General features: G+C 40.5%; 1 protein-coding gene across 1 annotated transcript in view; it reads right to left on the bottom strand.

The window, feature by feature from the left end:
* Positions 1–984: 984 nt before the first annotated feature.
* The window catches only part of GRM7 (glutamate metabotropic receptor 7), a 244462-nt gene continuing 225750 nt past the window's right edge, over positions 985–19696 (bottom strand). The window contains 1 exon segment of the mRNA XM_072420457.1: positions 985–2144. Coding sequence (XP_072276558.1) covers positions 2095–2144 — 50 coding nt within the window. The 3' untranslated portion in view covers positions 985–2094.

The raw sequence follows: 19696 nt of genomic DNA, 5'->3' as shown, positions 1-19696 counted from the left end.
CTGAGAATATTGCTTGTCTAAGTTGAAGTGCAACCACATATATCATGGTTTTGCTATAGCCCATATTTTTGTGATCCCTTTGCCTCTCTATTGATGATGAGTTGCCCTACACCTATGAGGGAGGCGGGTATGACGGCTGTAGTTGCTGTTTTCTTGGATTTACCCTAACACATATATTTGGCCTGATTTGTTAAAGATCTCCAAGACTCGTATGGTTCTCCCATGATAGTGTATCTTCTCCAATCTTAGAGGACTGTAACAAATCAAACCCAATGTCTGAGAAAGTTAAAATACATATAGGGTCTAATCTCATTATTGATCTCCAAGACTGGAGAAGGTAGATTATATTCGAAGAACCTGGGTGATCCAGCAAACTTGGAACTGATTTCCATGGGAGTCTTGGAGAACTTAAATCAAGCCCATTGTATGATATGCCATCAGGACATTAATCTGAGAACTAGAAGCATTCATCTGTGCATGTATCTAGCTCAAAGACCGTGTTATCACTGATGGCTGCATGCCACATATTAGGTATGGGGAGTCTTTTGGTAATCCTTACTATTAAATGTTAATATTATGTGTATAAATAACTCCAATGCAGCCCTTTAAAGACTTCATACTCATGTCACTGACTGTCCCCCAAAGGAGCTCACATTCTAATGCCCCTACCATGTTTTGGTCTAATACCTCTAACACATTATAAGACCTGATTTAATTAGAAGCTACCAGCGGTGGGGACCTTCCAGTATGTTTTTGGGGATTAGGAACAAAGACAGGGAGAACATACAAATTCTATGCAGTGTTCTGGCTGGGATTTGCAACTGGGGCCTCAGTACTGTAAGAGAAGAGTGCTAGACTATCACAGACAGATGAGCTGGTTCAGCTTTTTGGGGTATCAGGGCACCTGCATTTTTGTTTCTATTGAGAATTTGTTTTCCTTTCTAATAGAAGAATATTCCACAACCTAAAAAAAAAACGCAGAAACACAAAAAAAAAGACCTTTATGACAATTATTAAAAAAGATAATCAAAATCTTTAATACATTCTCTGACAATATCACAGGGCAATCTGGGGAGGGGGGTGTCTCACGAGGTTGGCACGTAAGCAGAAAATACTCAATACAAACAGTAGAAAACATACATGCTTTTTTTAAATCACATCTGAGTCCACGTAGTGGCATTCACTGACCCAGTTTAGGCGAGATCCCTCAGGGGCGGGCTTAAACGATGACTGCCTCAACCCACTTCCTGTCCACGGAACTCCAACGGCCACGGGCAAATGAAGAGAAATCAAACACAAACAGCAGAGTCCTCCAACAGAAAAAAAATAAATAATGCAGAGAGAAAGAGAACATGCATTTGGAAACAGAAGACCACCTGGCGACAGCCAATCACATACCCGATCCTGCCAGCCAATCACGCTCAGGAATGGTCTGCATTTAACACACAGTTTTTGGTCTTTTTTTCTTTTTAAAAGAAACCTTGCTGTTTAATAATGAATAAATGAAGTTAAAACAACATAGGGAACAAGGAAAACACATGATGAAATGCAAAAAAAATTATAAACCAGACAAGGCTGACCAATCTGATTAGTGAATCATACAGGAGATGCGTGTCAACATAGAAGCCAAGTGCTTGTAGATGGGGGGAAGAGGCATCAAATGAAAATGGACTCCCCACGTGGTGAAATAAAAGCGGGACATGAAAGGAAGAGGTGGGGTTGGGGGGCAGGGATTTTGTATGCAAAAAGTTCTCAGAAACTGTACAGAAAGATTTGAGTCTGATGGTCCCCAAAAAATATGACGGGAGAGCCCTGGTAAACTCCCGCTCACAAACTTGCTTGACGCGGGGCTGGGCGCTCATCCTTTGGTCCTGGCTGTCCCGAGAAAGGCGAGCCGAGAACAGTTCAGATGGCTTGGATGAAGCAGCTATCCCCCAATCCTCAAGGGCCGTGCACCTTCATGTCCCAGCAAGCCCCTCTCCTCTCATGATTGGCCACTGTAGGAGAGGCACGGGGTGGAGGGGGAGCAAGCCGCACCACACAACGCAAGAGTGAAAATGGAGCTGCTCCTACTGACGTTCATGAGCAGGTCTTCTAGATCACCAAGTTGTTGTAGCTGACGTATTTTTTCTTTGTTGCCGGACCTGAGGGAAGAAAATCAAAGTCAATATTAGGATGAAGAATTTAATGAAGAACACAATTGCAAAAAATAAAATTGAATTCTGGTGACCTCAAACTGGCAAACCCACTTGTGTTAGCCAGATGTGGGTGGGATTTTGGACTGAGAGCATGGTCCATCATGGAAGGTAAGGCTATGAAGTAGAGGGATGTGTGACTATGCAAAAGACTTTATGTACATAAATGTACATGCAACTGTGCACGAACGTGCCAAATGTGCATTTACATAGTGGCCAGGGTACTGGATTGGGAGGGCTATTCAAGCTTCTGGCAGATGTTGCTGTATCCTCGATGTATCTACCCGCTATTCTACCCATATGTCTGATTTCCTGGATTCTGACCTCAGCCTGATCTTGAAAATGCTTTCTGTTTGCCAGGTGCCCTGTCCTTGGGCTGTCTATGACTTTGCTTCCCCTTTTTCTACTAGCCTTGACCTCAGCCTGTTCATGACCAGACCTCCTACTAGCAGTGATCCCGGAACTGGGAATTCTTGAGTTATACATGGGTGGTGTTTCCAATTTCTCCTATGGTGTAATGAGACCATCCAATCACAATGATGATGAAAATGAGAACTTGAAAAACCAATCTGGTGTTCCATTTATGGGCAGAGTCCTTTGGGTTGAACCATTCACTTGTTTCCAACAAAAACTAAAATAACAGGCTTTGAGTGGACTGAACATCTCAGCTGTCAGATACAACTGAACTTTATAAACAGGCCGACTTGTCAGAACTGATATATCCTGTGAAATGAGAAATATTGATTCTGACCTTCTCCAAGGGAGCCAGCCAGCTTTCATGAAAAGCCTATATCACGAGGGAGAATGGTGAAATCATCAACTTTGCAAACAGCGATGACCATCTTGTCCTATTACACTGGCACAGTCTGTTGGATAGATTGTTTAAATTAAACACGTATCACTTCTGTGATCCCAGATGTGTACAGAGGTCTATGGAATGCTAACAAGGACACAGCATTCCGACCTTCTGCACCACCTCCATGGCTCATTGCGGCATTTATACATTCTGGAACTCGTATTTGTCAGAAATAATGAATGGTCTTTGATTGGAAGGCTCAATCTAAAAATATATTGTAATACCTGAAATTTTTAAGGTTAAACTGGTGTTTAGGCAACGTAAGAGGTCTTTTATTTGGGTAAAAATACATAGCATGTATGGCTCTTGTCCAGCAGGTGATGGAAGTAAGCTGATATAAAAATAGAATTCAGCCAGTCATCAAGCTAGTGGCATTTGAAAATACATTTATTGTGCTTTGATTTTTTTTTTTTTGGAATGACTATAAAATGAACTTAAAATCACTTTGGACAGAATGGATAGAAATACAAATCTTTTGATAAAGTTTCTCCCATATCTCTATTTTTTCTGATCATTTAGCTGGAGTTTAGCTTTTGGCCCTTCAATGGAATCTGCATTATGACTTCAGGTTGCACAAAGTTTTAAAACCTCCATAACCCCCCTAATAAATTTTAAAGGGGTCCGAAGTCCCCCATGTTAGTGTTTGAAATATTTATATTTCTGGACATCAGCCACATCTTGAATTCATGCCCTGATTACAGGCCCGGCTCATCTGGATAATAAAGAAATTGGGATTGTCTGCTTTTCCACACAGATAGAAGGTCAGCACATCTATTCCTGGATTATAGACATGTGAGAAGAAATCACCTTCCAGACAAAGCCACATATAAGGGGTGTTAGGTATAGACAGCCGGGGTCACATGACATATTTTTAGGGCTGTGATTGGATGACAAGTTGTTTTATGCGAAACAATAAAAATGCATTGGAAGACAATCATTAGCTCAGATTGTAACATTTACGTGAAAGTCATTGGGGCTACTAAGAAATTTTAGGCTGTTCACTTACCATGGTGAATTATAATCTTGCAAGGGATAATTCACTTTTCAAAGGATCATTCATTTTGCTATGTGAACAGTCCATATTCCTTTAGTAAATTAGCCCCATTTTACTTTACTTGCTTGCTGTTCCACGTTTTGTAGATTATGTCCCTGATTTATGAAAGGTCTCCAAGGCTGGAGAGAATACGCTTTCATCAGTGAAGCTGGGTGATCCAGCAAACCTGGAATGGATCTGGTCCAGGATTCAAAACATTTGCTAGCAAAAACAGCCTTGGAGAGCTTTCATAAATCAGGGCCTCGATGTCCAATATAGCTTTATAAATGCTCCCTCTTGTGGTCGTTAGTGCATAAGAGGACAGTTTGTTAGAATTCTACCCAATTCCCTGACACACACACATATATATGAAATCTGTACTAGCTGTCTGGTTGTCATGCAGATCCATTGGCTTCCAAATGTTTTAAATTACTGAACTAGATAACGATGATGCTGCAAAGTGTTGTCTGAAAGCATACTTGTTCTGGGCCTAATTTATTAAAGACTAGAGAAAATAGACTATCATAGGAGAACCTGGGTAATCCAGCAAACCTGGCATGAATCTGATTGAAAACTTTTGCTAAGTAATAGGAAATTATTTTTAAGACATTCATTCCTGGTTTGCTGGATCACCCAGGTTCTTCCACAAAAGTCTATCTTCTTAAGTCTCAGAGACCTTTATTAAATCAGGCCCAATGTGTCATTTGAGTGGGTCATCAATGCAAATCTTTGTGTTTCCTTCACTAGTCATTGCAGGATTTTCTTTAAATGTCATCTAAAGCCTTTTGTGCCTATCCTGATCTTACAAAAAGTTACATGCTTGTTCATTTTATTGCTGGTCACATGACCAGGCAATGGTCATGTGATCTCATTTGATGGGAAGGATTACAGCTACGGCAGAGCCACCAATCATTGCACTCTGCCTGAATGACATTCTAATCTTTAGCTAAGACCATGTGATCAGTTTGCCCACATTTAGTCATGTGACCAGCATTGGTGGGAAAGCTTCACCACCAATTTTTTCAAGTGTTTTAAAATTGAGTAATTTGAACATTTTTATTAAATGGTATCAAGGATTCAAACTCTAGATCTAAATAAAAAAAGTAGATGCCCAGCTTCTTTTTTTTAAAACAACTACACAACAACAAAATAGGGTTAACATGTTATGTTCAGGTCATTTTTTGCTTTTGCTGTCTGCACCCCATTAGGAGGAACCCCCTAAACTTCCTGTACTAATGGTGCAACATGAAATGAAAAAAAAAAAGCTGATGTATACATTTGCTACGAATGCAATGTGAAAAATTTGTAGATTTTAGGTAAACATTGGGTGAATAGTAGGTTAAAACTCATATAAAAATATACCCTATAATGTTGGGTTGCCCCCCACCAGGTCAAATAAAGGGGTTGAATCTTCCAAGGGTGCAGAGTCTGATCCTTCCCGGCTTTATTCATATAAATAATATATTTCAATAAATATTGTAAGGAACAATGATGGCCGCCCTCATCAGAAGGGTGAATTCTTATTTTTCTCCCCTTTGTCCCCAGCCCGGCAGGGGATATTTTTGGCAGTGGGTGGATTGGGGTGAATATAGAGCAGAGAGTCATAAAACAGTTTGTAGCTCCTTGGCCGGCTCAGCCCATAAATCCCGGCTCTGAGTTTGCACAGCAGCCGAGGATTTGCTGGCAGACTTCTCGATTTATCATAAAACACTGAATTAAAAATGAAAACCTGATAGCTGCGAAAAGGGCAGCGGAGTGACCAACAGTTACATTTATCCAAGGAACAAAAATAGGGGGGACCTGGGAATTCCATCAAATCACAAGCTACTCTGCATGTGTCTCCCTTGCAACTCATATAGAAGAAAACTGTTTTTTTGTAAATATGTAAAGTGATCAACCTGATGACATAATCATCTCATTGTGGTGCAGTATCAGGGGTGGACAAGGGGTACTTCTGTACCAGACCCCAATCAAAAAAAGCTTGACTTTTGCAATACTGGGAAGCATGAAGCCCAGAAAAATTTGATGGCAGCCCTGTATATAATAATTTCTTTCCCAGCACAGCAATGCTGCAGTCATGACTCCCAACATCTTGCACATACACTGTGTGTGGAGGAGCTCTTGGAGGATGTAGTTCTGGGGGGCTTACCAATGTTAACAGTAAAAATATTGTGTACACAATTAAAAAAAAAAAAACTGCTGCAGGAACAATACAAAAAAATTATAAAGCTGGGAAAATGACTGGACATACACTGTCATCATCTGTGGGGTAGGGTGTGTTACTATTGCAGAGCCGGCTGTAAAGTAACCAGGTTTTGCATGGCTGTGTCACCTATAAACTGCTAGGCAATCCAGGAATTAGTGGGTGAGCCATGATGATATCTGCTTTTTGGACAGAAAACAGATGAAGACATTCAATGGGAGTACTGTCTGTAGGATGTACTGCATATCACTATGGCTCTACAAGTCTTCATGATTAAATACAATAGGGCCTATTAATAAAAATCCATTCTCAAACTCCTGGCTTTGCTCGAACTGGTATTACAATAGCCTGCTGCAGGCAGGGGGAAGCATTATCTTAGTCTCTTCTTCCTCGGCTACTGAATGTACTTGCTATGAAAAATATATCTGATGACAGGTCCACTTTAAAGAAGAACTTGCATAAAAAAAAAAAATTGCTTGACTTTCTTGTTGAAAGCCTTCGATCAATGAACTTACCTGGACTACCGGGTCCAGAGAATACCCCAATGTATTGTTAATTGCCCCCCTTCCTTCATATTTCATGGTTATAATCAGCAGACCCCTGGCATCCCTGCCCCACATTCATCCAATCCCCATGTCTTTGTTATCCAGCCTCTCCATAACCTGCTCCAGCAAAGGTTTACTCCAGGCTCTCTCACTAAAATCTGCCATGACAAGATGGACAGATGTTATAAGGATCATTTAAAAGACACAAAGCGGCAAAGTCTGGCTTTTGTTTGCATCCAGCTGGCCATAAACTTTAGTTAGTGGGCAGAGAATGTGACAGGATGTGGCTACATTTGGTGTATGTATGACAAAATAATATATATCGGATACACAAATTCTGAAAGTCTATAGATCCCCCTAAGCTGGTCTGAGCGAACAGATGGGAGGATGTAATCACGCTTTTCCCTTCTAGACAAGATGGCTTTATTGCCTTATTGAGCCATCACTGGAATGTATTCATGGGCATTGCTGCTCCATTCTGGCCAACAGCTGGAAGGCGATGGGAACTGATAGGGCGATTGTTCAGAACACGGGCCGGGCCAGTGGGCTGTGTCTGCGTTTTTGGAGAATGCACTTCACCGACTGCCAATTTGCTCTCACTGCGCAGTGTATAAAATGTAAGCTTTATAAAATCATCTGCTCAAGCTTTAAGGGTGGGAATGGGGTCACAGCACAGATTAGTTCCACTTTAGTCTCCAAAATGCAAAGTTGTATGGCATTTGTGATTCTTTTTTTATATTTTCTTCCTGGATAGCTAGTTACAATTTGTTCCTTATCTAAGCCAAGTTCATATAAACTACAATGTCACAAAAAAAAATCATTTTAATGGTTCTCATTGACCATCTTTTGTTCAATTGCTATGGGAAACTTTCTGGAAGCATGCCAAATTCAAGTAAAAATGTTTTCTACATGTCAAATGCACCTTTTATTGAATTCTAAATGAATGCTTGATGAAGTCTGAATGATATTCCATGCAGCATTTCAGGTTGATCTTTTGCTGAATTGTTTTCATGAATGTACTTGAATGTAAACTCTTCCTTGGCACTTGCCAGTTGAAAAGCATTTTGGAATCACATGGGAATACAAAAGTAACGTCCTTCCTCTTCCAATACAAAAACAGTGCTAGAAAAAAATCTCCTATGCTAGCTTTTAAGCAATAAAGTGCAGAAAACACCTGTTAGTACCTCCTGAAGAATCTCCCAGGTGCCTGTATATTGAAATTGAGCAAGGAAATAGAAATGATATGGTAGAGTGGCTGTTTGTCAGAGCAAAGCCGTAACCAATATAAAATGATCTAGGAAGAGTGAATGTCAGTAACAGATGAAGATCAACTCCAGCAAAATGCTTTGATCTAATTTTACTAACAATGAGTGTGCAAGTTCCAAAGGTTTCCCAATGCTGCCCATCCTCACCACCCCACTATTGTGTGAGCAATGGGGGGGGGGGGGGGGCAACCACTGGTACAGTTTGAAAGATTACCCTGTGACAGCACTGCTCACATTTGGGCTACTCCAGTGGTTGCTAGGGGGCTCCCCTTGACCAATGAGAAATTTCCCTCTCTCGGGTCAGTTTATGTGACACCAATGACCTCTAAGGGTGATGTTCTTCTCAATGGCCATCAATGTCAGAGGAATTCTTCCTATGACCTCCATGCCAACATACTGTGAGCAGTGGATATAGCAATTGTAGAAGAGTTTCCTCCTTGCTAATAAAGGACCAGAAAGGCTGTGCTAATCATATATATGGTCCAAACACAGTTTCAGCACCATGGAGAGCTCCGGTCGCTAGATTTTCTGCTATCTAAAATCTATTTTTTACATCTTCTGTACCAGCTCCACTTGGTGTCTGTTTACTGGCTGATGTATATTCATCCTATGTAAATGTGGCAGTAGAATGCTTCTCAAGTATTTTTGAGATATAAGGAAAGGCATTGGCAAAATGCATTAAAGTCAATAAAAAATGAAAACTCATTTGGATGCAATGGCTTTTAATGAATTCTGGCTCACCTCTCAATTGGACCTGTTCTTGTACCATGGCTGCTGGTTTGTAGAAAGTCCAAATCATTTACAAATTAGATTTTCCTGAAGAGTTATCACCCCATTGATGAAGAAGATGATTTATAGGCAATAAAAGTGAAATAAGTTATGCTTAGACCAATGAGAACACCACATCCCTCAGTTATAACATCTAAATATCAATATAATATATTAGGACCTATACCAAAAGCACCAGTAAAGCCCTATTATTATTATTGATAGTTAAAGGCATACAAATGTTTCAGATTGTTATCTTCTGCATATAAAATAAACTTTGGAGCGCCATGCAAAGTTCTCTGTAGTTTTCCAATTTGCCGAAGTTGCCGACGCTGACTTTTCATGTACTGGTAAACTTTCCATAAACGGATTCTTTTCTCACCTGTTTCACATTCTTTTCGTCACGCACTCCTCACTCCATAATTATTGTAATACAGTGACACGCAGTCTTATTCTGAGTCTATTTTTAGGAGGTGTTAACCAAGATTTAATTTTAACTGTCCTTGTACGTAGCAAGAGCTTGGAAATAAGACTTTATTGCTATTTAACTTAGAAACATCTCATTCAATCCATCAACATATACACAGGGAGAAAGAAATATCACCTATGAACCACCTAAAGGATATGAAAGGACTTTAGATTGGAAAAAGGTTTTAAAGGGACCCTGTTATGAGAGCAATGTGCAGGCTGATCAATTTCGGAAAATTCTAGTGTTGAGTCCTCAGTGGACAGCACCAAAGACTGGGAGATTATTGTAGCAAGGGTTTTTCTCTATTTTAATGGTGGATATTTGTTTTTATATTTATTTTTTAAATAATTTGTAGCTGGGCTTTATTTGGTGCTATCATTGTAATTTCCATATTTCCCTGCAGTCCACCCCTTCTCTACAATCCATAACTCGAGATTAGATAACACAGTGCTTTTCAGTCAGGGTTCTGTGGAGCCCTAGTGTTCCTCCAGGGATTGCTGGGGGTTCCTTGAGCAATGAGTTATTTGTGCCTCTCAGGTCAGTGTAAGTGACACCAATGATCTTTTTGGCTATCTGTAAGGATGACATTCTTCCCAATGGCCAGCAATGTAAGAAGCATTGTTACCAATGGCAATCATGCTAATATACTGTGAGCTGTGGATATGGTAATTATAGAAGGGGTTCCATGAAAACCTGAAAGTTATTTCAAGGGTTCACCTATATTTAAAAGGTTGGAAAACGCCGCTCTAGATGTTGCAAGGGGTTCCTTTGAGCAATTTGAGCCTTTCAGGTCATTTACCACTGACACCAAATATCTATTTTGCTATCTGTAAGGGTGACATTCTTCCATCTGGCTAACAATACAAGAGCCATTAATCCCACTGACCACCAAGCTACCCTAGCAGGGATTGGGCATTTTATATCATAGCAGGGGATTCCCAAATTCTAAAAGTTATTTCAAGGGTTCCCCAATGGTTAAAAGGTTAAGAAAGGCTCAGATACTATAATTTACTCCATCAAATATTTGATTGTGTGACCTGGTCTACTGGTTTCTAATCCGCAAATTGCTCTTTATTTTAAACAGCTTTGTTACAAAGTAACACAATGGCCACTTTAACACAAAATCCCTATTTGCACAAGATGTTATTCCCCCAACTGTGGACCCCAAAAGCCTGCAGCTGCAGTTCTGCATCAATCAATCTGCATTCTTGTTTAACAAACACACTTGAAAGATTTAATGGATTGCTTGGGTTGTATCTGCTGCAAAGTTAGCATTTTCTTTGTTTGGACATTTTGTCATACAACAGCATCTAAGATGATATAAATGTGTCAGGTGATCAATACGCAAAGCAAACAACCCATCTATCCGTTTCATCACCATATATTTTTCCACACAATCCCTCCGGGGCGAAACAGGAAAAACTGGTGGGGACCATAAATCTACAGCACACTAGACAAACAGAGATGAGGACAGAGTAAACCGATTGTCGGATAATGTATGCAAGATGGTAACGTGGAATAAATCACTGGCTGTGTCACCTTTGGGATGGGACACTTAGGAGCTAGGCCAAATTACTTGGCAGAATTTAAACGTATTTGCTGTCACTGATTATAACGTATTGGATGGCGGATGCTTCTGCGTGGAGGGCGATCCCAGGTTTAATGAATGGCTCTCAACCTTCCTCTTGTTTCTGTAATTGCCAATTAATCTTAATGTTGGATGTGTGGGTTTGTAGAGACTGCAGAGGAGGGACATCAGAGAGAGAGAGATCTGACTGCAGGGTGATGAGGAGACACAGACGTTACTATCGGCAGTCTAGCAGAAAAACACATAGAATCATGAAGTTCATTCATCAAAAAGAGTAGTGAATGTAATTTAGTATTGGCCTCCTCCAGAGCAAAGCTTAGACTGGGAGTGAAGAAGCAACCCAAGAAGCCTATGGTTATGTTCAGACCTAAAACTTGCAGCTCCCGGCGGCTGGCACCTGGCTGCTCACACTGTGGCACATTTCACAGCAGGTGGCAGTGACTGGTACTGAACCAGCTGCTACCACCTACTTCCATTCATTCTAAATGGACTGCCATATGAGTCTATGGGTTTTGAGGTATGAGGAAGTGGTAACACAGCAGAGTATCAGAGAAATGAGCCACTTCTAATTTACACTTCCTGGGGGTCGGAAGGAGAGTCCCAGCCACTTGGTGTGGTTCCTTCTGCTAGCCAACAAGACTTTGGGATCTGAAGACCTGGCTCATAATTGGTCTGGTTCTTTCCCATGCAACCCCATGTCTTTATGGAGCTGGCTTTGTACCCAGGGGCACAATCATGGTGGAACAGAAAAGGGTCTTCGTCAAACCATGGCCACAAGGTTGGAAGAGAACAATTCTCTACAATGTCTTTAAATGATGAAGCATAACCATGACCTTTCACTAGATACACCTGAATCCACCATTTTGAAGAGGTCCATATATATTTCCCCACATGGTATATCTCTCTGCAGACGATCCTCTCCCTGGCTTTGTTCTTGAGCTGGCATTCGCCATCTGCCTTCCCATTATAAATGTTCCTGTTTTCTGTACAGCGAAGCATAGAAAAAATGAAAAATAATTATTTTTCATAATGTGGTTTTTATTTGAAATCTGGACTTCGTTGTCTCTGGACACTGATAATTAACGATGAGTGGAAATCATGTGACAGCAAAACAAATATTCTAATGAGAGATTGCAGCCTTCCGGTGCTTGGATTTGTGTTTTTCTGCAGTTAATAAATTAAATGAATGTGCCGCACGTAAATCTAATATTCCCTTTTGTAACAATGTACATAGATGGTATGATGAAGGGGCATTAGTTGGCTGTTACAAGGGGATTTAAACCTAAACTGCACCGGTGTATTGAAAAATATACAGTAAGCATATTAATGAATCCAATCAGTTTGTATTAGTTTTTACACTGTGGCACTTGGAGAGGAAGAGGCAGCAATATAAGACAACCAAGACTGTTGCTGTGCACCCTGGTTGTACTCTATCAATGCAAACAGTGTTGCCTTTAGCTTTGCTCTTGCCTTCTTGCATTTCATTTCAGCCAGGAGGTCATCCACTAACATGGTAAAGCTGATGTGAGAGCTTTATGATTGGATTTGCATCTACTTTAAGTAAAAACAAAGTCACTGAACTCCCCACATCCCAGGACCTTCACCAGTGACCACAGTATAACAGTATTCACAGTATAACAAGGTTTGGATCCGTCCATCCATCATGCAATGGACATCATTGTCCACCATGGGACCTTTTTATAGGGAGGGAATCACCAAAAAAAAATTATTGTTTATAATAACATTTTCATAATATTCTGTTCATAGCAATGGCGATCAACATAAAAGACTGCCATTTTTTTTAATTATCCTCAATTTGTATCCACCAATGAATCTGTACTTTTACCAGACACCATTTGTCACTTTATTAGTTGCACCCACACAGGTCACATCAAGATCTCCATATGAACATGATCAATATAAAGCAGCAATACAAGGCTGTAATACTGTAACCATGATGCAGTGTTTCTCAACCAGGGCTCCGCCAAAGGTTTCTGGGGGTTCCTTGAGCAATGAGCAGTTTGTCCCTCTCAGGTAAGTTTAAGTGACACCAATGATCTTTTTGGCTATCTGTAAGGGTGACATTCTTCCCAATGGTCACCAATATAACATTCATACTTCGTACTGACCAGCACACAAATATACTGTGAGCTGTGGATAAAATAATTATAGAAGAGGTTCCTTTTTGTTAAAAAGGTCAAGAATGGTTGTGATGGAGGCTGGCGATCTATTATTCTATTTGAGTGGCTAAGGCTGCAGATCATCACTTTAGGTTATATAGGGAATGGTGTGCAAAGCACTGATCGCCTCTGTACAAAATCTGATTGCACTGTGACTTACATCTAGCTGCATGCAATGGTCGTATACAGCAGTTTTGGCATGGCTGGAGTTCTGGCCTGGTGTTATCTATATCATGATTCTTCTTGTTCTTTCCACCATTGATGCGATTGTATATGAACTCTGATGGGTATGTTACATAACAGCCTCCGCTGCATCTCTAATTCTCAGGAGACCTAAAGCTGCCAAACTGCACCGCTCCCCATTCATTAATAACAATCACCAGCGTACAATATAAAAGATTTCCACTTCCCTCCAGGAGATTTATCCATGCAGGTGGGAGAGGGAGGTCTCTGGAGTCTGGGGAATTCAGACCAGAAAGAGAACCTTCTTGAAAATCTCTGACTTCCTGCCTAGAGAGGCCGGAACCAGCTTGAGGCCATGACACAGCCTATCCCATCATATAAAAAAAAGATGTGCACAAATGCAGCTGTGTATTCACTGATACATAATAAAGCATCCTTATTTAGGATACAAGAATATGAATTTAACTTGGTATAAACCTCTTGTAATCCCCATTACAGCAGAGCCTGGGCCATTATAGAACTTCAGGCATGTCAGCCATCCCAGAACTGCTGAATAGCCTGGAAAAGGGGGAATCTTAGTAAACGGTTGCAGTGGAATGATCATGTACTACTAGAGAATACCAGGAAGAGATAAGTTCATCAGTCTGTTCCTCTTTTTCCTGTCCATTCACAGTATGGGGAAGAGACAAGACCTGTACATGTTAATTAACTGCAACAGAGATTATGCTGCCTTGCCATACAGAAACTGGATGAATAGAACAATAAATCTGTAGGTAGGTAGAACAGCTCACATATATTTATTTCATCTGCATACTTAGCTGCTTCCCTGGTGTTCAGCTTTAGAAAGGGGCCTCAAATCGAAGCTGCTTCCTCTGTGCCACATATTAGTTCCAAGCTTAGGTATGCAGCCCTCCTGTTAGAATATGGACACTTTCATCTGAGGCTTTATTACATTTATTTCACAAATATAACAAAACACTTTCAATTATATTTTTAACAGGTTGAAAAGTTTACATCCACTTTAAGCTCAGGCAGACAGAGGCCAAGTCGTGCATTCCTTGCTGAGCCACAAATATTATTCCACCATATCGCCAGCATCAAACACAGTCTGCTTCAGGCCCTGGCACCTATGGAAAGCAGTGGTTGAACGCTGGGGGCTCCATAGGGTAAAAATAACAGTTGGCTTGGTAAATCCATCAACTTCCCCTGGAGCAAGGTCTTAGGTTCTCCATTGTCTATAAGCACCATCGAAGCTGTAGGCCCCCTAGCTACATCCTGAATGTTTCTATTATAATCCACCGGCCATCTATTTATCACAATGTGACATGTGCAATCATGCAATCTCAGAACATTGTATATTATGATTTCAGCCCAAGTGACTAATACAATATTGCACATTCTCTACAGATCTTATGGATTTGTAGAAGACCTTTGGGTCAGCCAGCCGATAAAGTCCCCCGGCAGAGCCCATGTGATAGTATGAAATCCCCTTGCCCATCTGACGGTCAGAGCAAAGAGAAGTCACTGGTGGGTCACACTAATCAGGACCCCGGTGCTTTCTATCTGCTCAGTTAAAGGCCCCCCCTTCTCGTTGTCTCCTATTTCTCTCCCCCTTTGGAGCCCGGCTCTATATCATACATTGGATGTAGTCATAGAAACGGCTCATTTTTTATTTACAGTCAGAATAAGAGGCTTTGGTCACAGCAAACATACATCATTTATTTATATTTCTGCTCTCCCTCTTTTACGTATAAGGTTGATGTTTGCTGTTTGATCTGCTGCGCGTTGACAGAGCGGGCAATGATCTGTCTGCACCAAATCTCGGCATGCGGTCAGCTTGAAAGGTTTTCACTAGTTTTGTCAGCAAACATGGCTGCTGTGCAAAGACAGATACATAACGCTGGTTGCATGTGGCAAGGCAGTGGTCCCCAGGGTGGATAGGGGCGTGGGAGACTTGCCTAAAACAAAATGTAAATCTAAACTCCATGCAAACAGCTAAATACACAGATGAGGTGCATACAAATGGCTTGCATTACTGTATGTTGAGTCTTGAGATTTATTCAGCTCTACCATACAGCACTATCTGGCAGGGCAGGGGACCTAATTTCTATCTGTTGCTGTTCTGTAACATTTCCCAGGCTTGTCCCTGCCCCAGCATATAACTGGACGGTAAAGGGAGAGCCAGCAACCTAATGAGCAAACTATCTTTTATTTTGCTCTATCCTTCTTTTAGCATTTTTCTTGTTAACACAATAGCAGTGCAGCACAAATAATAGGCTCTCATGCTGATTCTTTTTCCCCGGTCTGAGATTTGCTGTGCAGAGGTTGCAGAAGTCAGATACCAAGTACAACTTTGTTACTTTCATTGCTTGCATTTATGGAATACATTTATGATGTAATATTAATTACAGAGCTGCGTTCATTAGGTTCAGCTTTAGGAACTTAAACGAAGGCTGATTTTAATGAACAGACATCAAAATCAAAGAGGAGAGAGCAGCAGCAAATTAGGACAACACATATAGCAACACATTCAACACTAAACAAGTGTACCAACACGTAGCATAATCCACCCAGCCAGATTCCTACAGAGCAATCATTTATCAGTTTGATGGTCCCAACCAGACCAATAAATTAGATAGGACCCCCTCCCTCAATCATCACAAATATTGAGATAAATTTTGGGGTGGTCTGGTGTATGTTGGCTACTTAGGGAGTTTACTAAATGGCTCTCAGAACTATATGTACTACATGACCCATTTTATTCCCTAAAGATTATTTCCAGGACTGAAATTCCCAACCAATCTCTAATGTCAGGTCATCAGACAATGGGCCTGATTAAAGCTCTCCGAGACTGGAGGAAATAAACCAACATTGGAGAACCTGGGTAATCTATCAAACCTGAAATGGATCTTGAAAATCATTTGATAATACTTGGCAAATGTTTTTAATCATGGGCCAGATTCATACCAGGTTTCCTGGATCATCCATTATATTCTATCTTCTCCAGTCTTTTTAATAAATCAAGCCCACTGTGTCCTAGCTAACAGCCATCGATTGTTCATGTCATGTTAAAAGTCATTTTCCAAAAATTTTAATCTGAATGTTTTATTAAACAAGACCTGTTGATCCTGACATAAAGGGCCTATGTTATGGGTGGCAATTCAAACCATTGAGTTTTGCTCTTGCATCATTACCTTATCAAAATCTCTTTCCATGGAAATTCTGCTTAGTGTGGAAATGCACTTTCTGATCATCAACTCAGAACAGAGTGTCATCAGAATAAATCTGACAAAGTGCCTTAAAATTCCTGCTGACATATAATCCAAAAATTTGTAATATATGACGTCCTAAAAGCATAACCAGGGATGTCCGCCTGTCAAAGTCCATGCAAATGCCACAGTCAGCATCTCAAATACGGGCTGGAAATGGCATTTTATTAAGTGATATGCAATCAAATCAGCGTCAGCCAGAAAGCCCAGCTCAGCAAGAGCCCCTAATGAACGACTTGGATGCCAACCATACCACGGGAGGAAGCTGCTGACCTCACAACATGCCTCTTCCCTCTGTGCCATCCTATAGGGACAGCTTGCTCACACTGTCATATGTCACAGGACATTGGGAAGTGTGACAGGTTCACAGACAAGACTTGTGGCCCTGCGGGAGGACTGGGGAGGACTGGTCACTTTGCATTAAATTTCCATTAGGAGAAAAAAAAGCAGACTTTACGTCCGCAGCTGGGATTAGCTAATGCGGTCTTAACCCCAGTTGTCTGGCTAGGTATGCAAAGTATCAATCTATAAACACAACTACTAAGGTGAAGTCCTTGAAGTCAATTTAAAAATATTTACTTATGCATTGCTTTTTTGCAAGGGTGGCACACAATGACCCTGCTCTTTGCATTGCATCAGCCTACTGGGGACAGGTGGAAGCATTTCCTTTGTCTCCTCTTCCCCAGAAATGAAACTGCAACATTGCAACTTTTATTAGCAAGTCACAATGTAAGAAGTTTTAGGAAAAATCAGACATTTATGAGCCACCAAGGTTTACAAAAATAGTGCCATCTCTGAGCCGCAATCTCAGCACAGGAAGTAGTTGGTGACCCTGGGTGATGCCTGAACAAAGATCAGATGGAGGCATTTCCATGGGGAAAATACTATAAATTTGTTAGTTACATAGTCAGGTTGAAAAAAGTTCATGAAGTTAAACCACTAGGGAAATAAACATATCCCAGAAAAAAACCCTATGGATATAGATGATCAAGAAGAAGGCCTAAAAGAAAAAACCCTTTTAAACTCGGGTTCAATTTCCTCCAACAGTGGAAAAAACTTCCATTTTAATACTGTGAGGAAATCAGATGTTCCCTGGATCAACAGTCTCTGTTGTATTTGCTTTTAAACTTTAATAACCAGTTATATTCTGTGCTTCTAGAAATCATCCAGCTTTTTCTTAAAGCAATCTACAGTAGTTGCTGAAACTACTTCCTGAGGGAGCCGATTCAACAAACCTGACAGTGAAGAATCCCTTCCGTATATGGAGCTCAAACTTCTTTTCCTCCAGACCCAAAGAGTGCCCTCTTGTTCTTTGTAATGATCTCAAAGTGAATAATGGGGAAGAGAGTTCTCTATATGGACCATTTATAAATTTATACTGGGTGATCATATCCCCCTTATACGTCTCTTCTCAAAGGTGAATAGATTCAGTTCAGCTAATCTCACCTCATAGCTGAGCTCCTCCATTCCTTTTTTTGGTTTAGTCGCCCTTCTCTGCACTCCACTCCAATTCCACTATATCCTTTATGTGGTGGCAAAATTGGACTGCATATTCCAGATGAGACTACTTCCCTATTACTTCCAGATACCTAGCAAGGTTATACCAGAACATTATTTAGAATGTGTGAAGTTATATATTAAAAAAGCAGTGTGAGTGTCGGCTTACCTGACTCCATATTAAATTGTATGAATATATGTAGATCAATATTTGGTAGTCATAATACCCCAAACGAATCCTAAAAATGCTTTTGGGTCTTGGGGAACCCCTGCTAAAACCAATCTTTTTGGGTCCAGTGAAAAAAATGCCTCCCTGACGCATTTGGACCAGATTCCATCATATGGGAGTCAATTAGCCAGAGGTCAAGGAACCCTTAGCAAATCTGGATCAACCTTGACTGAGAATGGCTTAGGAACACATTCACACTAAACAGCAATTGGTGAATTTTCCAAGGAAAATCACACTGGTTATTTGCACCATATATATATATATATATATATATATATATATATATATATATATTTTGCAATGGGTTAGCTTTGACTGTCTGTTTTAGGAGCTCAGTCACACGATGCATATCAGCGTCTGAACATCTATATAAATGTCTTGTTGGCATTTGATGAATGGATTTTTTCCCCAGTGATAAATTATTAGAGGCAAAGAGAATGGATTATTATGCTAAACATGCATCAAAATCCAACTACTTTTACTAATGAATAGCAATTTGCAAATTTTATTCCTAAAATCACCGTAATTGCTTAGTCACTAATAATGGCAGAATATCTTTCACTGATTTGGTGACAGTCCGCTCGTGACTGTGCATGATTAGAAGCAAATTGATGATTTACAGAGAATCGCATCTCATGACTCGGAGGGGTTCTGATTGGCTAAGCTCTGTTTATAGTATTTTGGTGGGAAGGTCTGGATTTAGAATGCTAAAGGGTGAGAGCTTAGCCTGGGAATGAGGTGTTGTTATGCACAAACATGGCTAAAGCGGGTAAGGGGTTGGGCGTGACGGAATGTAACATAATTTGCTCCAAGGTATCAGGAAATGCTCAGTTGTTAAATACACGAGGCTTTGCTTTTTCCTTCCCACTGTAGCCAATGCCACCTTGGATCCATCCTTTGTTTAGCTGCCACATATAACACAGCAGCACCTGTTCTTCTGGGCCGTGGGCCCCAGCACTAAAGCCATGTTCCCTCACCAGGTCTTCTAAGAGCTCCAGGTGGCCCTTAGGAATGTAGGGCCCTGGGGTAATCACCCAGTTTGCCACAAACTGCATTTTGTCCAAGGCTCAACATTAGGAAAAGCAACCAGGAGCTTCCCCTGACCTACATACATTAAAACTTTAGCTATAGCCAAAACAATTTTCAGCAATTATAGAGAATATTCATTGATCTCAGAAAATGCAATGTCCATGACTTTCAATATGGAGAACAAACCTCCAATTTATGGAGATAGGGGGTCTTTTTATGGGTAGAAATTTAAAGGACTTTTTAGTGCAAAGTATGTAGTCATAGCCACTGCCATTTATGCCTTTTTTCAATCATAAAAAATGAATATGCAAATACGAATGAATACGAAATATTGGTTAACTAGTTTCTTTCACAACTTTATATTTTCAATAAAACAAATGGCCTTTT

This window comes from Pyxicephalus adspersus, chromosome 8 (genome assembly GCF_032062135.1).
Source record: "Pyxicephalus adspersus chromosome 8, UCB_Pads_2.0, whole genome shotgun sequence".
In the NCBI taxonomy this organism is placed as follows: Eukaryota; Metazoa; Chordata; class Amphibia; order Anura; family Pyxicephalidae; genus Pyxicephalus; species Pyxicephalus adspersus.
The sequence above is the reverse complement of the archived record's forward strand: the minus strand, read 5'-3'. Positions and strand labels throughout refer to the sequence as shown.